The sequence below is a fragment of the Vigna umbellata genome, chromosome 1 (assembly GCF_029865625.1).
Source record: "Vigna umbellata cultivar VRB3 chromosome 1, Vumbellata_1.0, whole genome shotgun sequence".
Lineage (NCBI taxonomy): Eukaryota > Viridiplantae > Streptophyta > Magnoliopsida > Fabales > Fabaceae > Vigna > Vigna umbellata.
In genome coordinates, this window is record NC_142165.1 from 108417975 (window position 1) to 108441573 (window position 23599).

At 33.6% G+C, this 23599-nt stretch overlaps 4 protein-coding genes across 4 annotated transcripts; all 4 read left to right on the forward strand.

Moving 5' to 3' along the window:
- LOC124824731 (uncharacterized) lies at nucleotides 1-8458 on the forward strand. The gene is made up of 9 exons (XM_047297230.2): nucleotides 1-247; nucleotides 800-861; nucleotides 1170-1224; nucleotides 1633-1731; nucleotides 2000-2086; nucleotides 3741-3857; nucleotides 6961-7053; nucleotides 7333-7363; nucleotides 8043-8458. The coding sequence occupies exons 1-9, from the start codon at nucleotides 152-154 to the stop codon at nucleotides 8288-8290; spliced, it is 888 nt and encodes a 295-aa protein (XP_047153186.1). The 5' UTR covers nucleotides 1-151; the 3' UTR covers nucleotides 8291-8458.
- A 908-nt stretch (nucleotides 8459-9366) lies between these two features.
- LOC124824732 (uncharacterized) lies at nucleotides 9367-10931 on the forward strand. Its single transcript, XM_047297232.2, has 2 exons — nucleotides 9367-9435; nucleotides 9797-10931. Exons 1-2 carry the CDS (start codon nucleotides 9382-9384, stop codon nucleotides 10316-10318), a joined length of 576 nt encoding a protein of 191 aa, XP_047153188.2. The 5' UTR covers nucleotides 9367-9381; the 3' UTR covers nucleotides 10319-10931.
- A 941-nt stretch (nucleotides 10932-11872) lies between these two features.
- On the forward strand, nucleotides 11873-14503 carry LOC124824730 (putative E3 ubiquitin-protein ligase LUL4). Its single transcript, XM_047297229.2, has 3 exons — nucleotides 11873-12592; nucleotides 13030-13507; nucleotides 14065-14503. Exons 1-3 carry the CDS (start codon nucleotides 12144-12146, stop codon nucleotides 14176-14178), a joined length of 1041 nt encoding a protein of 346 aa, XP_047153185.1. The 5' UTR covers nucleotides 11873-12143; the 3' UTR covers nucleotides 14179-14503.
- Nucleotides 14504-21049: 6546 nt separating this feature from the next.
- LOC124824729 (heavy metal-associated isoprenylated plant protein 32-like) lies at nucleotides 21050-23599 on the forward strand. The gene is made up of 3 exons (XM_047297227.2): nucleotides 21050-21522; nucleotides 21706-21781; nucleotides 21948-23599. The coding sequence occupies exons 1-3, from the start codon at nucleotides 21493-21495 to the stop codon at nucleotides 23354-23356; spliced, it is 1515 nt and encodes a 504-aa protein (XP_047153183.1). The 5' UTR covers nucleotides 21050-21492; the 3' UTR covers nucleotides 23357-23599.

Below are 23599 nucleotides of genomic sequence, written 5' to 3' on the forward strand. Positions count from 1 at the left end.
CCTACAGAGGCAAGGAAGCGGTCATGTGTGTTGTTCAGGAATTAAATTTTGGAGACAGAAAGGGAGAGAGAATGATCAGATAAGATCAAAGGACCAGATTTTAAGTGATGATTCATCCCTTTCTTCCTTGGGCTTGGATGAACTAACCACCATGTCTTTCACGTGGACCTCTGCTCTCAACATCACTCTTCTGATACTCCTCGTTGCTGCCATTGTTGTTGCTTGTTTAACCCTCCCAGTTGACAAGGTTGTTTTTTTAATCCAATTTCACTTCTGGGTTCTTCTATTTCCCTGTACAAGACAAAATATCTAGTTCTTTTAGTTCTTTTTGTTTGAACATTGAATGGGGTGGATGCATTTTTGTTCAATTGATTAATTTCCTTGACAGTACCTTGTGTCTGCGGCTTCTTCCATGCAATGGGGTTTGATAGTAGTTGATTCTCTCATTACTACTCACTTGAGGTAGGAAAATTTTCAAGTGGTGTTTGCATACAAGAATTTCATCACGGGATAATAACGCTTAGTTTCAAATTGTGCAGTTTTTAAATTTGGAAAATCATTAGAAAATGGGGATTTTTTTTTAATTTGGTTTGGTTTCTTATTGTGAAAAGAGGAAAAGAATAAAGGATAGAGAGTTTGTTTTACCACTGGGAATTCCCACTCCCTTGTTCGTGCATACAAGTCAAAATGCTACTTTTACTGTATTATTTATTATAAGCACCGCATTTGAATTTTCTTTCCGAACAGCTCTGGTTGGGTAGAGATTTTGAATCTATTACTCTCTATTTTGGCTCTACAGATTCTGAAGGACTTATTGGTATGGATTGATAGTAATCTTGGGCCATGGGGTCCACTTGCTCTGTAAGTATATTTCAATTATTCACCACTGAAATTTCCACTTGGTGACTATCACCTTTTGTTTTTAAAATCTAGTAATCATTATACTCTTTACTATCATGTAATTGCTTTAGTTTGGGCTGCAATTTGTAAAGGCCACCTTTACAGGAGATTGTCATGTGCTTTCATTCATGATAGGCTTTATGCTATTCATAGTATCATGAAAAGGAATTTTATATGTGTAGCATATACGAATTGGCATATTAGCATATCAAGCTAACAACTGACTTGAATACGTGAACGGTGAACCTATGTTTTTGGGTAATTTTCAGGATAGCTGTTTACATACCATTGACTATCTTGGCAGTTCCAGCCTCTGTACTTACTGTAAGAATTTTTTATATTTGTACTTCTTGTAGAATATAGAATTCTCAACTACCTGTTTAAGAACTGTGGCCTGTCTGCATTTTCGTTGATAAATGTTCTTTAAAAAATTGTTTGGTATTTGCGATTCCTATCTTTAAGAACTTATAAATTTTCAAATTGAATTTGTCACAGGTCATCATTTAGCTATTTAAGTTCTGCAAAATAGGCAACATTGTTCACTATACTATTACTTTTACAATATATATTTTGTCTTCATATTTGATGCATGTTTCAAACACCTCCACTATTGTATAACAAACTGTGTGCATTATAAACAGTTCACTCAATGCTTTACATCTCCTTTTCAATTATCTGATAAAGAAGTAAGCTTATTTTTTTGAGTCACTTTACCTGATACTTTTTGTTCAGCTTGGGGGTGGTTATCTATTTGGCCTTCCAATTGGCTTCATTGCTGACTCTATTGGTTCAACTGTTGGCTCTGTAGCTGCATTCCTTGTTGGTAGAACAGTAAGTTTCCCAGTTTTGTATTTATCAGTTTTTTTTTCAAATTAAAGAGAAATAGAGTTATGGCATGATTGATTGACTTTTTAGTTTCCTAGTTCCTATGGCAAAACTTATGAATTTAAGTTTTTCTCTAGTACAATATGCTCTTTATCCCTTTGCCTTTCTTGATGTGCATTGTCCTTGAAATCTTCTTAGCCTTCTAATTGTTTGTTTCTGTATTATATAGTTATTTGTTTCCTGAGGCCATTCCTGTATTTTTCTATCTGTGCAGATTGGGAAATCACTTGTTGTTTCAAGGTTGAAGGATTACCCTCAGTTTAAATTAGTAACAATTGCAATTCAGAAATCAGGCTTTAAGGTTTGTAGACTCAATAATTGAATGATTTTATTAAATCTCCAACATTCAATAACTTTTTTTCAAGTTTTTGTGCTTTTGATGTTTATTTTAGGTATAATACTTGTTTTGGTCCCAATTTTGGTTGGGAATGTTCGAAATGGTCCCAATTTTTGTTGTTGTTTAATGTTGTCCTAAAGAATGTAATTTGTGTTCAATTTGGTCCTTTTTGCAAACGCCGTTTAAATCGTTAACGGGCAGATGTCTTGATGTGCAATTACAGAGTGAAATGTCATGTATTGGCTTACATGGAGTCCTTTGTCGCGTTGTGAGTTGGATTTATTATTTTTGAAAATCATTTTGTGGCGTTGTGAGTTGGATTAACCAATCAGTGGTTGTCACGTCACGACCCTTGACACATCATCTCCACATAAACCCTAGTTCCCTAACCTAGCCAATGCCGCCGCCAGCCACGTTGTGCCGCTACCATGAAATTGTGCCGTCACTAGACGACCACCAAACCCAGCATCGGACCACCACCCATCATCCTCACCAGCGTCGCCGCCGGTAGCCACCACCGTCACCAATACAGAACGCGAACGCCAAAGTCGCGAGTCCTCCATCATCATCTTCAGCGTCTTCCTCGACTTCCATCTCCACCATGAAACCTTTATCAGGCTGTCATTCTCCACCACCATCAAACTCACCGTCAGCCGCGAGATCCTCCACCATATAGCGATTTCGTCTTCTCCATCCACAATCACCGAACCTGCAATCAGAAAAACAACAAACCCAACAACCACCGCGAATCCTCCATTGACGCACAAACCGAGAACGCAAAAACGTGAAACAGAATCGCGTGTTCTCCATCAGTCTCCTCCACTCGTGCGCACTGTCTCCATTCACCCCCTGCAAATCATTCCCAGAAATCAGATTGAAGCGGCCATTCTTGCAAGCACCATCGCGCCGCCATGAGCTGCCGCGAATAAAAGGGGCAAGATCCTATCTTCGTTTCTTCTCACTGCACATAAGCAAGCTTTCCCTTACACCTTCTTTGCATCAGAAACCCTACAATCACAAGCACAGATCTGCAACAGAAAAACTCTTTCTTCGTCTCTGATCGCGCAACACCAAAGAAGAAGAGCACAAAGGACTCCAAAGAAGTAGAATTTAAAAAATAATAAATTCAACTCACAACGCCACAAAGGACTCCACATAAGTAAATACATGACATTTCACTCTGTAGGACATATGTCCGTTAACGATTTAAACGACGTTTGCAAAAAGGACCAAATTGAACCCAAATTACATTCTTTAGGACTACATTAAACAGCAAAAAAAAATTGGGACCATTTCGAATATTTCCAACCAAAATTGGGACCAAAATAGGTATTATACCTTTATTTTATAATATTCCACTTGTTTTTATCTTGTTTTGTTCTTTTGGAATTCTTGTTTCTGATCTGGCTCAAGAAGAGCAACCGGTCGTAGTTATGTATAGTGTGACATGTCTGGAATTATGATGCATAGTTTTGATTGCCTGTTAAAACAAACAAGAAAGGCTATTATTATGTATACTGATAATTGCTTAGATTTTTTCTTAATCATATTTTCATGATATCGTGTTCATTTTTTTTCATAACTGATTATCTGAATGTTTCAACTTCTGTCATTACAGATTTCGATACTCCTTCGGCTTGCTCCTTTTGTACCATTTAGCTTATTAAATTACTTCCTGTCTGTGACGCCTGTTCCATTGGGGGAATACACACTGACTTCCTGGTTAGGAATGATGGTATCTTCTTTATCTCTGATCAATTATATGTAGGAGGATTTACCCTTAGCAATGAAATTCTATTCTCATGCATTACGAATAGGAAAATCATTCATGGACACCTTGATTTTGTCTACACCTATTTCACAGGTATCTTGTCGGGGTCTATGGCCTAACTTGGCCTGTTTAATATTGAGGCCATGCTAAGGCTTTTTGAAAACCTATTTAATTAAAAACAGGCTTAGGCTATTAGAAAAGCCTATCAGGCCTGCAAGACTAACTTGTCAATTTCTGTTGTGGAGTTTCACTCCTTGTGGATGTGTTTTTGAGTTTTTTGTTGGATGAGTATGAACTTATTAAAAATAGTTTGGATACCATGTTTGATGGACAATGGTTGTTTGATTTCTATTTCTAATTAACAGTAGTATTGAGTTTTTTAATTTTTGGAGAGGACCACAACTAACAAGTCTATCTTTAATTGAATGACTTATTGTTCATGTTTTTTATATTAACATTAGTCTTAAAAAATTGAAACGATTTAGGTGATGAAGAAGGTCCAATGATCTTTTACATAACAAGTCACGTAAATTGGCTTTCAGGCCCGACCAAACTTTACAACAAGTAGGTCAAGGCTTTCAAAATAGTCTACTATAGATAAATGGGCAAGACTCGGTCTAAGTAATTGTGATGTAGGTCAGGCTTAAGTCTGTCAATCTGTTACAGTCCTAGTTACAAAAGTAAAACTTGCTAAGAATTAATTGGCTTTTCTTGTGGCTGTCACTTCTTGCATTCTGTATTAGGAAAAAAGTTTGTCCAGATGGTTTTCAATATTAAATTATGAAAGAATAGGATTTATAAAAGAAGAAATGTATTTGAATGTTATAAGTCGTATGTCCACACATACCTCTTGTTTTATAGTCACATATTAGTGTACAATGAAATCATTCATAAATACATAAGAATAAATCAAACCCCTAAATTGTTGCACTGCATCCTTGATTTCTACTGGACAACTATTTCCACATGTAACCTGTAATCAATATGACTATTCCCTCTCAAGCTAAAACCTGCATATCATATTAGCCTAGTTTGTCACACATGTAGTCAATATGAGAGAGCCTCTAAGGGATTTAATAAACATGTTGGTCTGAGTTGACAAAGTCAATAGTGATTTCTTCTTAAAGCACCTTCTCTCACAATTTTTTAAGTGAAAATCTATTTCTGTTTGGTCTATTCATGGAAGATTGGACTTGATGCAATGTGAAGTGCAACTTGATTGTCACAAATAAAGTTTGTTAGTTGTTGGAGTAGCTGCGTAAGCCATGTAATCTTGCATGCAATTGTTATCGTAGCACGATAATCAACGTTTGCTTGAGATCTAGCATGCTCTACTTCTTACGCCCAAGTTGAATGACCTCCAATTTAAAAACAATACCCAGAACTATATCTCATATGTGATAGTGATCCTATCTCTCAGCATTACAATAACAAGCGATTTTTTTTGGCATTGCTTGTATGTTCATATAGTAGTTATTGTCCTTATTCATTTTTTATGTATTGAAGATTACACATGACATCTCATTGAGTCACCACAGTGAGATAATTGAGTATACTTAAATGTCTTTTGGTCTTCTAAGGGCTCTTCCTAACCTGGATTAAGCTTAATATCACTAGGATGACAATCTAGTATATTGGCTTTAGTTAGAATACCAAAACATCAGTCCTGAAAGGTATCTGCAAGGTCCAGAGTCTTTTGTCTGAAATTAACTGAAAAGGTTGGATTTGAGTCATTAAGTATCATTCTTGTCATTCATAAACAAGATAAATGCATTTTCCAAAAGGAGAATGAATGGAGAAGATGAGTTATGCTGCATTGTACTAAGGCAGAGCTAAAAACAACTACGCTAGACAGAAAACTTTAGCAATTGACGATTAAAAGGGTAATCGAAATTGTTGATGAGGTTGGAGGGTCAACTCAGGAAGTACCACTACAATCTATAGTATCTAATACAACAAAATAGGAGATGAAAAGGCAAGTCTAATAAAAGGGGATGTTAGTAAAAATGTCATTAAAGTTGAGGACAAAAAAAAATGATAGCTATTTCAGAAGAATGACTAACCCAAATAAGGTAATTCAAGAGATTTTGCAAAGGTTTTTCTTTACCTATAATGAAGTCATGCACAAAACTTGTGCATCCCAAGACATAGAGACAAACGGGGTAATGTTCCTATTGTGGTTACAAAGGAGCGTGGGAAATTTGATTGCGAAGAGAAGAGAAAGGAATAAACTTGCTTCAATTAACTTTATGTATGACCCTAAAAGTGAAAAGGAACAGTATGGTGAAGAAGGCATGATCAATTTCAATCATGTGTAGATTCTTGCTTTCGGCAATAGCAATTAGCTACGGTGTGTGAGCACTAATATTTGACGAATAATAATCTCTTGTGAAGTCAAAGAGACTAGAAATTGGGAAGACAATTGTGCACAAGAATTATTTATGCACAATTTTAACAGAAAAACCAAATGATTTTGAATTTAGTAGAGAAAAACTTGACATATAGAAAAAGAATTATTAGGAATAATCAAATCAATGGAAAAAGTTTGGAAGTGACAAAATAATTGTAGCTCGAAGTTGAATAGACATGACTAGGACCCTAAATATCAAAGTGAACCAATTAAAAAAAGGTGACAAAGCACCTTTATTTTTATATTCCCATATCTAAAATGTATTAAATGTGGTATCTGACATGATTAATGGAAAAACATGACAACTTTAAACTTTGTAGTTACCCATGCCGTATCTTTAGTTGTGCCACATTGAAAGCATGTTGTGCATAGAAATGGATAGTGGATATTGTTAAACTTTAAAATGATTTGTAAAAATATGAAAAGTTTGAGATCAGTTGATTTAAAAGAGAACTATGGCAATATTGGATCAACAAGTGCATTCAGCAAGTAATCATCCTTGTGATTTATTTGTTCACCACTTATGTTCTAGGAAGAAAGTGCATTAAATTAAACTATTAAGAATACATATTTAAGTTTGATGTTTGTAGAGTATTAGTAAGTATATCACTATTTGCATTAGTCTGAATTTGAAATGTTTTATTGTTATTGTTGTAGCCATTAACACTGGCTCTAGTATATGTTGGAACCACGCTCAAGGATCTATCAGACGTGACACGTGGTTGGGGCGAATTCTCAAAGACTCATTTGGTATGAAAAACTATGCTCTATATTAACATCTAAGAGACCCTGGTTAGGATAGGTTTTGATAATGTATCATCTTAGATAGTGGACTTTAAGCCTACTCAATCTCACCTTACGAAGTCTAACAAAAGTAGCTTGGTAAGATGGGGTTTGCATCTACTTACCTATATATTATAATGTCTTTAGTTGATATGGGATATCCAATACCTTTGATTGTCTTGATTGAATCAAGTAGATGAGATCTATCTCATATGTAACATACATTTATTTTTCTTTTGGATGCAGCCTTGGATCATTTCTGGCTTGGTGATATCTGGTAAGCTATGTAGCATCCGCACAAACATAGAATGTGAAACTAGCGTGCTCTATCCAGAAATTATTCTCTTTCTCATGCGTGTCTTGCTCCTCTTTTCCTTGCATGTGAGGTTTTGTTGCTCTGTATACTAGCAGCTTAGCTGCAATTGCTGGGTCACTGATGAGTGGCTTTTAAGAGTTGCATACTCTGTCCAGCGGCTTTATTTTTGTGTGCATATTTTTGCCTATTAAATTTTTAAGTACCAGGCAGAAGAAAATGAATTTGAAGTTTTAGCAAGCAAACCAGTGATAGCACACCATCATTTATCTCATTTTGTTAAATGTTTTGGTCAATTCCTTAGCTGGTTTATGCTTATATTGCTTTGGATTTTCAGCAATAAATGTAGTGTGGTCTGGGTGGGAAAAGTGGCAAGTTATGTTAGGAAACAAGATTTTCACATAGATTAGTTCTTTTATTAGCATGTTACTGTTATTTAGAATTAATGTGTAATGTAATGTTAGGTGTGATGTGTTTCATGTGGTGATAACCATAGAAGTATATAAGATTGGAGAATCCACACTTGATTATAGACCGTAATGAAAGTTGAGATTTTTGAGCTTGGAAAAGTTGTTTAAAACCTAGGGTCCATTATTTTCTTTGATTAATGCCTGGCTGAAATATTATTTTCGGGTATGGGCAGTGGTTCTCATGATATGGGTTACAAAAGTTGCCAAGTCTGCTTTAGATAAAGCCTTGGCTGAGTGTGCAGATACGGATGACAATGCATCTTCACCGGAGCTACCAATTGCCACTGAACCTTCAGTAGATCTCAATCAGCCTCTCATAAATAAGACAGACCAGAATGAAGAGAATCATGAAATTAAATTCCATTGTGTAAATTCTTTCCCCACCCCTCCTTTTAAAGAACATTCTTTTATTTTAAATTAAACAGTAGTTGCTTCTTATTTTGTGATTTGTACAGTTTTGGAATTAGAGATGTAGTTGGTGACATACATGGTTAGTCATACAACGAAAATGAGGTTATTGAATTTGTCTAACGGCAGAAAAGTTCATCTTATTCTATGGTTTTCAGTTTTGTAATCTGGATTGTGACTAGACGTGTTTTCCCTAATTTTTTTCTGCTCTATCAATCTTGTATGCACAAACATTACTAATTCATCCTAGCTCATTGTGTTCTTACTTTGAATTCAACGGTTCAGATGCTTGGTGAACCAATATTCTTGATTACTTTGACTTGAACCACTCCAATGACATTGCTATTATTGGGACACCTCTATCTAGGATGGCAAAGTAGTGTACTTATAAGAAATTCAATTATGGAGTTACAAGACTGATCGGAATAGATTGAATGTTGATACCTGGTGTTATGCCCCTGTATATGGTTAATCACTATGATAAAATAAGGACAGTATCCCTTTTTGTTGATTATATTATGATCTAATCATTAAGATTTGTTGCTTGTTCTGAAATAAAAGTGTATTGTGTCTTACGTCTCTCCACCCTTTGTACTTTACCTGTTTTATTCACCTAACATTTTGTACTAACTATATTTTAATGATTTTAATTACTATGCATCTAATCACAATAATTTCTAAAACAATGTCCTACTGTCATCTAATTCTAAATTATTGGTGCTATAACTTTTAGATCATTTTTGTAAAAATCAATAAAGGTAAGTTGTTATTGGATGATAATTTAAATTATTTTACTCGGTTAGTCAACTCTATCCTAGTTAGGAAAGTGTTGTTATTGTATATTTATGATGCAAAGTAAATAAATAAATGTGTAGACATAACTCGAGTTATTAGCTTTGCAGTGTTATTGATTTTGTACTGACAGAATAGGACTGACAGCAACCAACACTAACTACCAAATCAATGTTTTGTTACAACCAACAGCCTCAAGTCATGCTCGTTACAAGGTTCTTTTCTCACTCCAAAGAGAACTTGACCAGAAAGTAAAAAGTCAAGAGCTCAATGCACAGTAGGAGAAAATAAAATAATTGCTTATTTCGGGAAATGTCATTTATTCAACTTGGATTGAATCAAAAGCAACTCGCCCTCTCAATAAAGGTGAGGCATCATCATATGAGACCTCATCATGAATCTTTGAATGAGTGCTACTGTTGTCAAATGCCAACATCTTTTTCTTTCCCAACTAAACAAAAGGAAAAGCTGTTCTAGCAATTTTTAAACAATTTTGTCAGTGCCAATGAACTTTTCCACTGTCTTCTTGTTGAATCTTGACGTCTAAAGACCCTATCACTTCCTTGATGGAAGGGCTAAACAATATTCTGTCCCTGTGAGGAGTCTAAAGTGCAAGGTTACTGCAGATTCTTTCCATAGCCTTAGAATTGAGAAAGTTTGTAAAGTAATTGAACTTTATCAGAAAAAGCATAATTTGTCGGGTGGTTATATTATATACATAGTGAAGTTTCTATTGCACAAAAACATATATTGTGTGGAAGTTGGTGATCAAGAAGAAGCAGCAGTATCCCTGATGGGAAAAGTGCAAGGTTTTAGCCTTCTATCTTTGGGTGGCTGCTTTGATGGTTGTCGAGATCACACTCAAGGTTCTGGATATGGGACAAGGATATGGAACCTCAGTGATCGGCCAGTGGAGCTGCAAATAAGGGTGGGATCAATACTGAAGAAGATTCACACTTTGAAGCCAGGGTCTTCTAAAAGACTGAAATGTAAAAGCATATATAAGGCTTACATGCCTGGAAGAAGTGGCAGTGTTGGAGGAAGTTTCAAGAGTTTGTTGTATTACTATGATGAAACATGTCACCCTTATATTTGGATTCATGACACAGGGTGTCATTCCTTAAGGATGGCTAAGCAGCAGTATATTAGCCTCGAGGATCTCAGGGATTCTTCTGAAATCAAAGTCTTTTGGGATCATCAGAGAGGTTCTATATCTGTTCGGAAGAGAACAAGGCCAGATTTCTGCTGAATTTCAATTTCATTCTTCTCGGCATACTTTTCAAGTTTGTTTGTCATGAGTTAGATATTGTTTCTTTGTTTTCTTTATTTCACGTGGGGTTTCAATTCCCCCTCCAATATTGTGTGATTCAATATTTCATGGCCTCGTGTTTAATTAGTGTATTGAAAGCATAAGAATGAACTTCCCGACCACACTTGATCTAGTTTTTGTAATAATAGAGTTCTTTCTTCTGTTGTGCTGTTTGTGAATTGGAGAATGTTACACAGGTTCTTGTGCCACACAGTGGACTCTGAATCTCCCATATGCAGTAGATGTGAACTCCTTTGAATTGTGGGTTTATCTTCCTTAAACCCTCGTACATGACAATGACAAAGTAAGTAATGAATTTAAATATATGGTGTTTCGAAGTATAGGATCAAGTTAACCGTCCAAGGTTTAATGAGTTATCTGGAATCATGAAGATTGTCCTGAAGTTCAACATGTCTATACTTTTGTCCAAATTGCTCGGAAGTTAGCTCAACATTAGCGGTTAGAAAATTAATAGCATACTAAATGCATATCAAATATCATTATCTCAAACTTGTATTTATAAGTTTTACAGTTAACTTTTAATTAACACTGACCTAATCACGATTCAATTGGAGATAATCACACTTTATTTTTGAGTTGATCAACACTAAAGTTAATTAATCTAACTGATGACCGACCAGTCTCTCAATTGACATAGTTCGAACCAAGGTCGACCATCGAATCTGTGACTGATCAAACGATCATACAGTATATATTAATTTTTTTTATTATGACATACAAAAAAATCTTATTACTAACATAAATCTAACAAAAAATATTCTAATGAAGCACAATAATTAAAAAAATCAAACAAATAATTTTCAATGAGTTTAGTCATATTGGTTTTAAAATGTCGGAAGTTATAAAGTTGGTGGATGATGTTAAAATAACCAAGATGGAAGAAATAATACTAATCGTCTCTTTAAAAAATATTATAAAATTCAACTAGTTTTCTCCCTTAGTTCACATGATGGAAACAAAAATAATTGAAGATTAAATCTCTCTTTCAACAACGGTTAAAACCTTTCTTCTACCTACAAGAATACAACTGTCACTAAAACTTGGGATATTTAAAAGTAGTTTTAATTATTGTCATATATAAAACATCATCGTTGTTATATGATTATAATTGTCGTTATACGTAATATATTTGAATCAATAATTATAATTATGCAAGTATTTTAATACTCCCATTGTATGTATAAGACACCATACTACAAAAGTTACATTTAAATTATCACCAATATTGTCTATGGTAACAATTGTAAAGAAACTATTGCAGAGTTTTTTAATTTTCAAAAAATATGACAACTAGTATATAAAAAAATTATAATTTAGGGAAATTACACAAAGAAACCTTACACATAAGTTAATAGTGCTTTATAAAAAAATATGTTTCAGTTTTTATTAACTTGTGTATTTTAATCTGTATTTCATTTATTTATTTCAAAAACATAATAACAATAGAAATAAAGAAAGAAAGAAACGCAGAAGATTGAGATGATGGTGGTATGCTGAAGAAAGTGTTAATTAAATAGTGAGAACAAAAATGATTAAAAATATGGATAGTGGAGTTCATCCAAGTAAAGGGAAAGTGAAGTACTAAAAAATGGTGATTGGTTTAGTAGAGAATAATGTGATGAATGGTGACAGCAATGGCAACTCCTAAGAATCACCGGATCTGCTGCACCTGACTCACACCCATTATTTCCCTCTTCCTTTGTTCCCATAACAGCAGCACCAGTTCTTGCTTGTGAATTTTGAGATGGGAGTTTCATGGAGTAACAATAACAGAAGAAGAAGAAGAAGCACCTACTTTCATCCTCATCCTCATCCTCCACATCTCCCACCACCTTACTATTATCCTCCGCCGCTTCTGCCACCACCAGCACCGCCTCCACAAGGTTACTTTATCACCTCATCCAACCCTTCTGCTTCTACCTCTGCCGCCACAGGCTATGTGGGTCCTCCTCCTCAGTATTACCCAAATGTCTACACTGCCAATTCTGTGATGCTTCATCAGCAGCCCTTGTATGCAAATGAGGGGGGAAACGATATTCACCTTTCGCCGCCACCCTATGTCGATCATCAAACCACTAAGAAGATAAGGAACGATGTCAATTTGCATAAACACACGCTACACCTCTGCATAGATCCTAACAATCCAGATCACCACTTGATTTCCTTTGATTTCGATGCCCTCTTTGATGGCAGGTAATCTCAATTCTCTCTCTCTCTCTTCCTTTCCACAAATTTTAGATATTTCCTGTGTCATTGTATTTTATAGTTCAAAATAATATCTACTTACTAGAGACGTGTATAATTCTTGCTTGTAGTTAGACTTTAATCCAATGAACCAGTACAACAATGTTCACAATTATTTTTGTGCATGCTCTGGTTATTAGTTTTAAAGTATGGAACACAATGTTGCTTTGGCTGACTTATCTGAACAAGTTCACTTGCCAATGAAAGCACGTCCAAACCACAATCTGTGGGTTAGAGCTGCAACCGGTTTGATTGATTGATTGATTATTTTAAGTTGATTGCTCTGGAAAGAGAATGTTTGAACGTAGAATGAATATTAAATGTTTATAATGGAATATTTTTTGCTTGCCTAACTTTCTTTACTCCTTTTATTTTGTAATGGGCAGCATTACTATCTTCTACTTAGCCAAAGAAGAAGAAAATTGTAGGTTTAATCCACTGTTTCCTGATTTGTTTGAGCCAATCACATTCCCCTTTCAAAAAGGGACTGGCCAGAAATTTTGTCAGCCTTCAGGAACAGGCATTGACCTAGGCTTTTTTGAGTTGGATGATCTTTCTCGACCCTCACCCGGAGAAGATGTATTTCCCCTTGTCATATGTGCTGAAACTAATAGTATTTCTGGACTGGATGCATCCCCTCACATGCAAATAACTCAAGCTGTCTTAGAAAAAAGCAACGGTGTTGGTCCTTTCCAAGTAAAAGTAGTTAGGCAGATTCTGTGGATTGATGATGTTCGTTATGAGCTCAGAGAGTTATATGGAATAGGAAGTTCAGCAACAGCAGATTTTGATGATAATGGAAAGGAGTGTGTAATATGCATGACTGAACCCAAGGACACTGCTGTCTTGCCCTGCCGACATATGGTATGACATCTGGCCAAAAGAACTTGTATGTGTTGTTGAATTTTCATACTCAGTTTCAAGCAATAAATACATCCTAAGGTCGTAGAGTGATTCATTAATGATGATTCATGCATTCAATTTTATCATCATTCCGTAGCTGCAAAACAGTTTGCAGTTAGAAAATAAATGTAGTAGTTAATACTTCTAAAAGACTGTATTTGTTTTCTTGGTTATCTTTACATTACCTGAATAATTCTTTTCTTTCTCTGATCCTCTTCTGTCAGCTCACCCACTCTTCAATATGGTTTCAAAGGTCGAATCTTGCTAGCATTCATTTGATCATTCATTGATTGTTTCCAATTGTAGATACATTTTTTTTTGTCAAAACTATACCACTGAAGAATTTGATATCTAGTGCTTTTCTTTATTCTGGTTTGCTGGTATATAATAATTGTTCAGTTGTAGAGATCCTTTCCTTTCATAGTTATTTCACATCATGTGCATGTTTATTATGCTGCATTATATTCCTTTATTTCACTACTTTGATTTTCGGGGATAACATCTATGGTACTTTCCAGTGCATGTGCAGTGAGTGTGCTAAAGCTTTGCGGTTTCAATCAAATAAGTGTCCTATATGCCGTCAACCTATTGAGGAACTTATAGAGATCAGGATAAACGTTGGCAATCAATGACACCTTTTTGCCTTATGAGAGGAGCCGAACTGCACGGTATTTTTTTTTTCTTCTTATTGTAAATTGCAGTCAGCAACCTCTTTATAGTTCTTATGTATTTTTTTTGTGCGAAAGTTCATATGTAAGATGCTCAAAGAGAAAAATAGATCATCTGTGGTTTTACTGCTTTTGAATGTTACTCTGTGGTCATAAATATTGTACAGATGATCATTTTTCTTTTTAGAGTAATATTTTAAGGGAGGATCATTTGTAGGCCTGGTTTGGTTAGCCCAAAATCCTTCGTTATGTATTTTGTTGAGGGTAAATGTTAATGAATTGTTTGAAATTTTTCAAAGGTTAAATTTAAATTTATTCATACAAAGATAATGTTCAACTTTCTTGACTGTCATATTTCAGGGATTAAAAAGTTTAGAACTTCTGATTTTTAGTTCCTTAGCTGAAATAGTTGGTCTATCACATAAGTGTGACTTAGAGAGTATAAAGAGAAAAATATAAATAAAAAATTCAAGGTGTTTGGATTCTTGTTTTTCTTTTCACTGTAAAGAATAATAAAAAAGACTAACTAATATTGCTATACAAGGTACCGTTAAGGTAAATGCAAAATCAGAATCTTTGAAGCTTGGAAATGTTTTCAGACATGACTTTTGAATCAATGAAGATGTAAAAGTAAAACGGATGTAACAAGTTATGTTGTACTTCATTTGAAATGGGTTCTCTGTTCAACTTTCACACCTTTAAGTAAAGACAAAATTAGAGAATAAATTATATGTATAGTTATTCTGAAAGTATGTTCATACATTAACTTTTAGTTTTGTAAAAAGTAGAGCTTGGGTTGCTTTTACAAATTTAATTTTAACTTAAAACTCAAATTTACACACTCTAACCCAAATACGCAAGAGACATTCCATATATGCAATATCAACACGAAACCTTTTTACCATTATACCATTAAGAATCAAACCTTTTTACCATTATACCATTAAGAATCAAACCTTTTTACCATTATACCATTAAGAATCAAACGGAATTCATTTAATTCCATTCATTCAACAGTTCAACTATTCTAAGCTCTTGATAAGTTGGAGGACAATTTTTATGACATAAAAGTCTAAAAAATTCTCACGCATGTACATTAAGTTTACAAAATGATAACAGGTAAAGATTTGAGTGCTTCAAGAAACTTATGGTTGTCGACATCATAATCATGTTCCATCCCCACAACATTCATTATTGTGTGGTAAAAATGACTTTTCTTGCTGTACACTTCTAACCTTAGTTAAGGGTAAGGTGGTTTACAAGGCGGCTCCACGGGTTTGTCTGTAATCATCAATCTGTGTAAGCAAACCATTTGAGACTAATGTGAGAAATGAATCTCAATGTCCCTGGAGTAAGTAACAAACAACACAAGGTAATTGCTGCTACTCATTTTGTTCCCTATAAACCCATATTATGATGATAACTGAGAGAAGTCTAACATTAATGCACAAAATTGAAATTGAAACCAAAATTTTCAGATAAGAATTTTGACATGTGGATAGATAAGATTTTATGTGAAATGTTGTTGTTAAACGTAAGAGCTTTTTGTTTGAAAAAACACATGTTCTCCTAGGACATGCTATAAGTTATGAATGGGGACAAGGCAGGGAAGGGTGAGAACACTTTACATATATGATTAACTGACCTTTTCAGAGGTATGGTCCAGCAAAAGAGAAAAGTTAAAAAACCAAGAAACCGGAGAAGATACCATCCAAAATTCATGAAAACTTCCTTACAGTTTCAAGACACAGACTCAACATAGTTTGGCATCTTTTCCAATCTTTTACGAAGAAACAACCAGAAAGTTAACCTGCTCCAAGACCTCAGAAAATGAAAGTCCCAACCACATATTCATTTACCATTTACTTTCTAGTAATGTTGAATCATTTGGAATAATCGAGATAATTAAAGTGTATCAAGGGTTGAATTGAACAGTACAGGAATCAAAACTTTCCCTTGTGGTCAAAGCCTCTCGACACCCACACTCTATTATTATTTTCCCGATATCATACTAAAATCTAAAGCTATATATGAAAAAAAAGAGACCATGTGTGAGATTCAACTGCAACTGCCACTGTACTCTTGTAGGTGAGGTTCAATAAATACTCTCCCTCCTCACCCCACTTCCTCTGAGTGTGAAAATTCCTATTCTCTCTGATCAATCACTGTCCAAACACCATGTGAACCCTTCCACATAAATAGTAATGCCTTTGCATTGCATGGCTGCCCAAGTCATTCCTCACACACAATCCCTAAAACTCACATTCCAAATATAGATACCCCCTATCAAACTCCAAAAAATCACCCACCATTTCTTCACTTGTATAAAAGTTATGATATCATACTTGTGCCAGTCACCATCATGTATTCCAAAGCGTTCTTCTTTTTCAATTTTGTTCAGTTTCTGGGTGCCCTTTGAGTTCTGGAAACTCCACCAGCACCGTATTATCAAACACTAATTATTAACCTCGGCATATAGATATGTTCAAATTAAGCTCTTATGCTTCCAATGACATAATAAACATCGTACACCTGTTACTCGTGAAAAAGTCCATGTCTTGTTATACAAAATAAGTGCGATGTCTCTTTCTTCAAACCAAGGAGAGGAAAACCATTTTGCCATGTTTCCTTTGTCACCACCGTTCGTTCAAACACTCTTTGATGGTAAAGTGACATGTTCAAAGCGATAAAGGGGAAAAAGCTACAAGGACTTCATCACCGTTTAGGCTTTTAAGAAGTGCAATAATAATTCGGTTTGCTAGAGAAAACTTGAAGGAAGGAGAATGATTTAAAAAAAAAAAAAAAGCAGAAGTGATTGGTCGAGGGCTACCTAGTTTTGGGTTGCTTTCTTCCACCTAATTTGCTGTTAAAGTAGTGTTTCCATGATTTAATCAGCTTCACTTTATAATTAATTAGTTGCCCATAAAACGTGACCAGCTACAACTCCATTTTCATTTCACAAGTTTGGCACCAACACAAAGGAAAAAGACCCATAAATTCTGGCGGTCCCACAGTATTCCAAATGCGGCCATTTTCACTTTTTCTCCCAAATACATATAATAATATATTCATTATGTCTATAATGTGTAGTGTAGTAGTTATACTATTTTATTTTTCTCGTTATGATAACTGTCTTCGGTTTACAGCGACTTCTTTTTCTCATAATAAATAACTTCTGTGATAAAAACAATAAGCTTAATTACTTGTTTGTTTTCTCATTTTGATTACAACTGTTTAAGCTGTATTTTAACTTTTTTAATTAGTTTTTTTAAATTATTAACTACATTAATGATGTGAATTAGTTTTATTGATTATTTATTTATATTTAATCTTTTTTACATTTTTATGTACAAAATTTTAGTCTAACATATGATGTGAATCACACGTGTGAGTGTATTTTTTTATTTCAAATTAGTTTATATATATATATATATATATATATATATATATATATATATGTTTATTTCATTTAATTTAGTGATAATTTTTTTAAAAATAAAATAATATTTTCTTTTTTAAACTGAGAACAAATTTATTATTATATAAATATTATACTAATATGTTTTTATTTGAAATGATTTTTTAACATGTTACGTTATATATTATTAATTCATATTTTATTAACATAGATTAATAATATCCAATAATATACGTTAAAAAGTTACTTTTAATATAAAAAGATATATCAATATAATATAACATTTATAAAAATAATAAATTTTATCTTAGTACTATATCCTAAAAAAATATGATTAATTAAATTGAATCAAATACATGTATAAAAACTTAAAAAAATACATTGGACACAAACACAAATAGTATCATAACACTGTAACAATGCTACGTGATTACATGTTGATGATATATGGTTAATGTCATTAATCATTTTTTAAAAATCTGTGAAACATTTTTAAAAAAAAATTTGAATTTTCAAAATATAAGATAAATAGTTTTGTCGAGGTAGTTAAAACCTATGGGAAGGCATAGATTTCGGGAAAAACTAAAGTTAAAGGCTATGCTAAAGTATGGACAAAAATGCAGTTAATAGATCGTAGAAAAAATTATGTGCTGTTGGAAAACGATGTTATGTGGAACTATAATACCTAATAAGTATTTAATGTTATTTTGAAAGTGAACTGAGTTCAAGTGTTTACTGCTGTTCGATAATGATGTTTGACATTTTGATAATTTATATATGAATCTGGATTAATCCATGTTCAGTGTCTAACCAATTATTTCAAAATCAGAACTGAAGAGAATGGTTTAAGAAAAATCTAACAATTACGTTTGACATAATTTTGAATTAAAACCATCTGAACTTGTCTAAAAGTACATAATTTTATTTTAATTTTGGTAGAAGATAATTTAATATGTAATGTAGGACTATAGTAAAAAAACTTAAAACTACAGGTATAATGAAATAATTTATCTATAAATAAAAATAGAGATATTATAGATTAATTAAAATTTATTATTATAATTAATTACTAGTCTATAAATATATTCATTTTGATAAAATAAAATAAAAATTTATTCTGAAAGCTTACTTATTTATATTATTTTATATTTATTAACTATTTTAATATATAATACATAAAATAATAGAATAAGTCAACTTTACGTCTAATATTTGAGGAAGTAGAAGTAGTTATTAGTTTAAAATTAGTGAAATAAAACACTCACAAGTGGAGTATATTATTTTTTTAAAAGTTTTTTTAGCAGTCTAATTTTATAATATATACAAAAATTATAGACTTGTTTTGATTATTCAAACTAAGTAAATATACTAATGATCAAAGAGATAGATAAATAGAATTAATACAAATATTTAAAAGTTTAAAAATGGGTTTATTTGGATTAAAACAATTTTACTTTTTATTTTTTTTTTCACTTTTCATTTTCATCCCTAGAGTGTATTTCGATTAAGGAGCAAATTAGAGATAGAAAAAAAAAAAACAAATTTGATTTTATATTAATATATTTAAAGAATAATTTGACGTGAAAAAATAAATTTTCAAAAGTATAAATTAAAATTAAATTGAGAATAAAATAGTTTTTAAATTTTAATAAATAAAGAAATACATTTCAAAATAAAAATATATTAAAAATATGAAAATTTAAATAAATCAATTTTATTTATTGTAATATAGGAATATATTAAAAAACAATTAATTATATTTAAAATAATTCATCATATTTTTTATATAATCATTCATCTTTAACTTTTCTTCAAGTAGGAAAGTTTTAATCAGACACACGGAAAACATAGTCTTTTAAAGAGAAAAAGTGTTTTTGCATAATACCCAGAGGAGAGAGAAATATATTTTAATATGACCTATATAAAATGTTTTCAAATCCTAACTACAATATTATTTATCCATTCAAACATAAATTTAAAAATAAAAAAATGTTTTACAAATGAATAGTTATTTTATAATAATTAAATTATAAATTATAAAAATAAAAATTTGTGTGCTATTACTTTCTATAAGAAGAATTGAAAATATATAAAACTTAAATAATAAAACATAAAAATATGTAAAATATATAAAAATAAAATTGAAATAATAAAATATGCAAAAATTAAAAGGCTTGATTCCAATATGTGTAAACAAAAGGATAGTCAGATTTGCAAGACGACTCATACTTGAATTTAAACATGTCTTCATTTAAAAAAATATATATATTTTTTTTAGATTGTTTTTTTTACAAGAAACCTAAATTAGTTTCCAGGACTCTAATAAATAATATTATTTTATCAAATTATTAATAGGTAACCCACTTACATTAGTATATGCCAACAATCAATTTTTGTTAGAAAAAGAGCAGTGAATGCTACTATTTTTAATTGAATGTGACATTGATAAGATAAGTCTCCTCCATAATGCATTTCCTTGTTTGCCAATTATAGACAAATTGAATAATGGAATTCATCCAACAATAAATACATATACTATCTATCTAACTCAGTGCATTAAATATACACTTTCCAGTATGCACACACCATTATTTTCTTTCAGAAGGAACAAATAGTATAAGGGTTTTTCAATGAGTTTCAGACTCATAAAAATGTACTGTTCTTATAAGACATAAAACATCTTCAATAGTTCCTCATAAATTTATCGAATTTAAGTATAAGTTTACTTTGACATAGGATAAAGATTCATTGAATAATAGATTAGTCAAATTCATTATTTAAAGGATTATCATGATTATTTTAATTTAATTTTAGAATTGTTGTGAACAAATAAGTACGAAGAATTATTAAAATACAAACATTTTATTAAAACATGTTAACATAAAAACAACCAAAATTATCATTATTTTTTTATTAAAATATACTGTAATGTATTTGACTATCCACATTGAGAACATTGATAAAAGCTGTGCTTAAATGGAAGTTAAAAATAATTAAGACTGTTTAACGGAGGAAAAAAAATTAATTATATTAAAAGATAAAAGTTAAAAGAGTTGAGAAATGTTGGAATAAAATCATGAGACGTTAGAGTTTAGTTTGAAGAACATGTGATGCGTTGCTTGTTGGATATTTTATGAATAGATTCAACGTAAATTCTTGAGAACGCTCAAGTGTTTTGACCCAAATTGAGGAAAGCGTGTTGAAAGAGAAGGAAAAGAGGACAAATGTACCATAATGCATTAAGTTATTTTACGAAAAAGCCACTGATTAAAATTAATTGTATCATCTTATTTCTGTTTTAAATTCTGACACAGTTCACCAGTGATAATTAGTGTTGCAAGAAATATACTTTCTTCTCTCACTTCTTCATTGTCATTTATGATTTTTTAAGCATTCCCACCTCACAGTCTCACAGTCATGAGCCAAGCCAAAAAACCAAACCAGGAGAGAGAAATGCGTGGTTAAAGGTAGTTTCTCCAGCCAAACTTCTTTCTGGAGTTACTGTCTTACTCTCTCTTATTACCATTAGAGAGGCTCCTCCTGCTTAGCTATATTTCATACCAAAATACCAATAAATAAAGGCACCAACAAAGATCAAAGGCTTGGAGGCACCATTCTCTCTGTGCTCTTCTGATCTCTCATTTTCCTCTCTTCTCTCTTTTCTCTCAATGACTATTCCGCACTCTCTCTCTTTCAAACTCTGACCCAACAAAACCATTTCTTTTCTGTCTTCTCCTCTATGTTTGCTTCCAAAACACAGAACCTCTGTTACCCCTTCTGTCATTTGCTGCTCAGATCTATCACCTCCCTTTTGGGCTGTTTTGCAAGTTACAATCTTTTTGTTCCTTGGGGTCTGAGACATGAGTAAAGAGGAATTCTTGAAGATACAGGTAACAAATCCATGGCATCCTCCATTCTTTATTCAGATTTTTTTTTTTTTTTCCTTTGTTCCTAATTGGTGTGATTAATGTATTTCGGACATTTATGATTTTGTCACCATTCAGTTTCTTCTTTGTTAAACATGAAACTTTTGTTTATTCTGTTTGTGATTGTGGGATTGCTTGTGGACGCAGAAATGTGTTCTTAAAGTGAACATACACTGTGATGGGTGCAGACAGAAAGTGAAGAAAATCTTGCAGAAAATTGACGGTATGGCAAATATCACAGTAGTTCCTTTGTGATTTCACTTTTTTTTTTTTAAGAAATGTCGGTGCTTTTCATTTATTGTTTGAGGAAGAAAACAAAATCTCCATCTCATTTTTGTGAAACAAGTCTTGAATACACCTGAATACATCCTTTCTTTACTTGTTTACAGGTGTGTTCACCACACAGATCGATGCTGAGCAAGGGAAGGTGACGGTTTCAGGCAATGTGGACCCCAACCTTCTCATCAAGAAGCTTGCGAAATCTGGGAAACATGCAGAACTCTGGGGGGCTGCACCTAAACCCAACAACAATCACAATAATAACCAGAACCACCCTGTCAATGCCAACCAGGGCAAGAACATGCAAATTGAACACCTCAAAGGTATGGGAAACCACAACCAGAACAACAAAGGTCAACATCCCAAGAGTGGTGGTGGAAATAACCAACCCAAAGGTGGTGGTGGTGGTGGTGGTCAACAACAAGGATCAAATCCTCAACAGCTCCAGCAGCTCCAGCAGCAGCAGCAGCTCCAGCTCCAACAGCTCCAGCAGCAGCAGCGGCTCCAGCAACAGCTACAACAACTTCAGATGAAAGGGTTTCAAGATCTGAACATCCCTCAATTCAAGGACCTCAAGCTTACCCCTCACAACTCCAACCCCAAAGCTGTTAAGTTTGATATTCCAGAGGATGACGAAGACTTCACGGACGATGACGATGATTTTGACGATGACGACGAATTTGACGAGGAGTTTGATGATGACGACGAAGATGATGTTATGGATGATCTTCCCCCCAACAAAATGAAATTACCACCAACCATGATGAATGTTCCCAAGGCTGCCAATAATGTTGCTGGAAAGAAAGGTGCAGGACCTCTTCCGTTTCAAGTGCATGGGGGAGGACAAAAGGGTGGTGGCGGAGTCAGCATCGGTGGTGGCCCCCAGGGTGGAGGTAACAAAAGTGGCAACAATGGCGGTAAGAACGGAGGTGGTGCATTTGAGGGTAAAAACGGTGGTGGAGGGAACAAGAATAACAATGGAGGAGGAGGAGGTAACATTAACAATAACATGAACATGAATGGAGGTAAGAAAGGTAATCCAATGGGTGGAGGTGGTGTTCAACCACCAATGAACGCTGGATTCCGAAACATGGGTGGTGGTGGTGGTCCCCAAGGTATGTCCGGGCCGAATGTAGGTTCCATGAACAGGTCAATGCCGAACATTCCGGCCGTGCAGGGACTTCCGGCGGCCTCCTTCAACGGCGGTGGATACATTCAAAGCGGCGGTCCGAATGGTATGGCTGGAAACCCTTTCCAGCAGCAGCAGCAGCAACTTTTACAGCATCAGCAACAGTTACAGCATCAACAACAGTTACAACAACAATTACAGCATCAACAACAGTTACAGCAACAACAACATATGGGAGCAATGATGGGAAACGAGAGATTCCAGCCAATGATGTACGCCCGACCTCCGCCGGCGGTGAATTACATGTACCCTCCCTACCCCTACCCTCCTCCAGATCCTTACACCCACTTTTTCAGCGATGAGAACACCTCCAGTTGCAACGTAATGTGAATCTATCACAGATCCCATCTCATGCCGCCTCTGCATATCTGCTTCTTCGCAAGTTTCTCATTTCAGATCTATATTATTATACAACAATGCAAATCAATTTCATAATTGTAGTATCTTATTTTTCTATTTTTCTTTCATCCCTTTCATTCCTCTAAGTTAAATTAGGGGTTTAGTTCACCATAGGGGACTAGTTCTATAGATTTTATAATATAATTAATACTATTATTATTGTTCTTGTTCAAA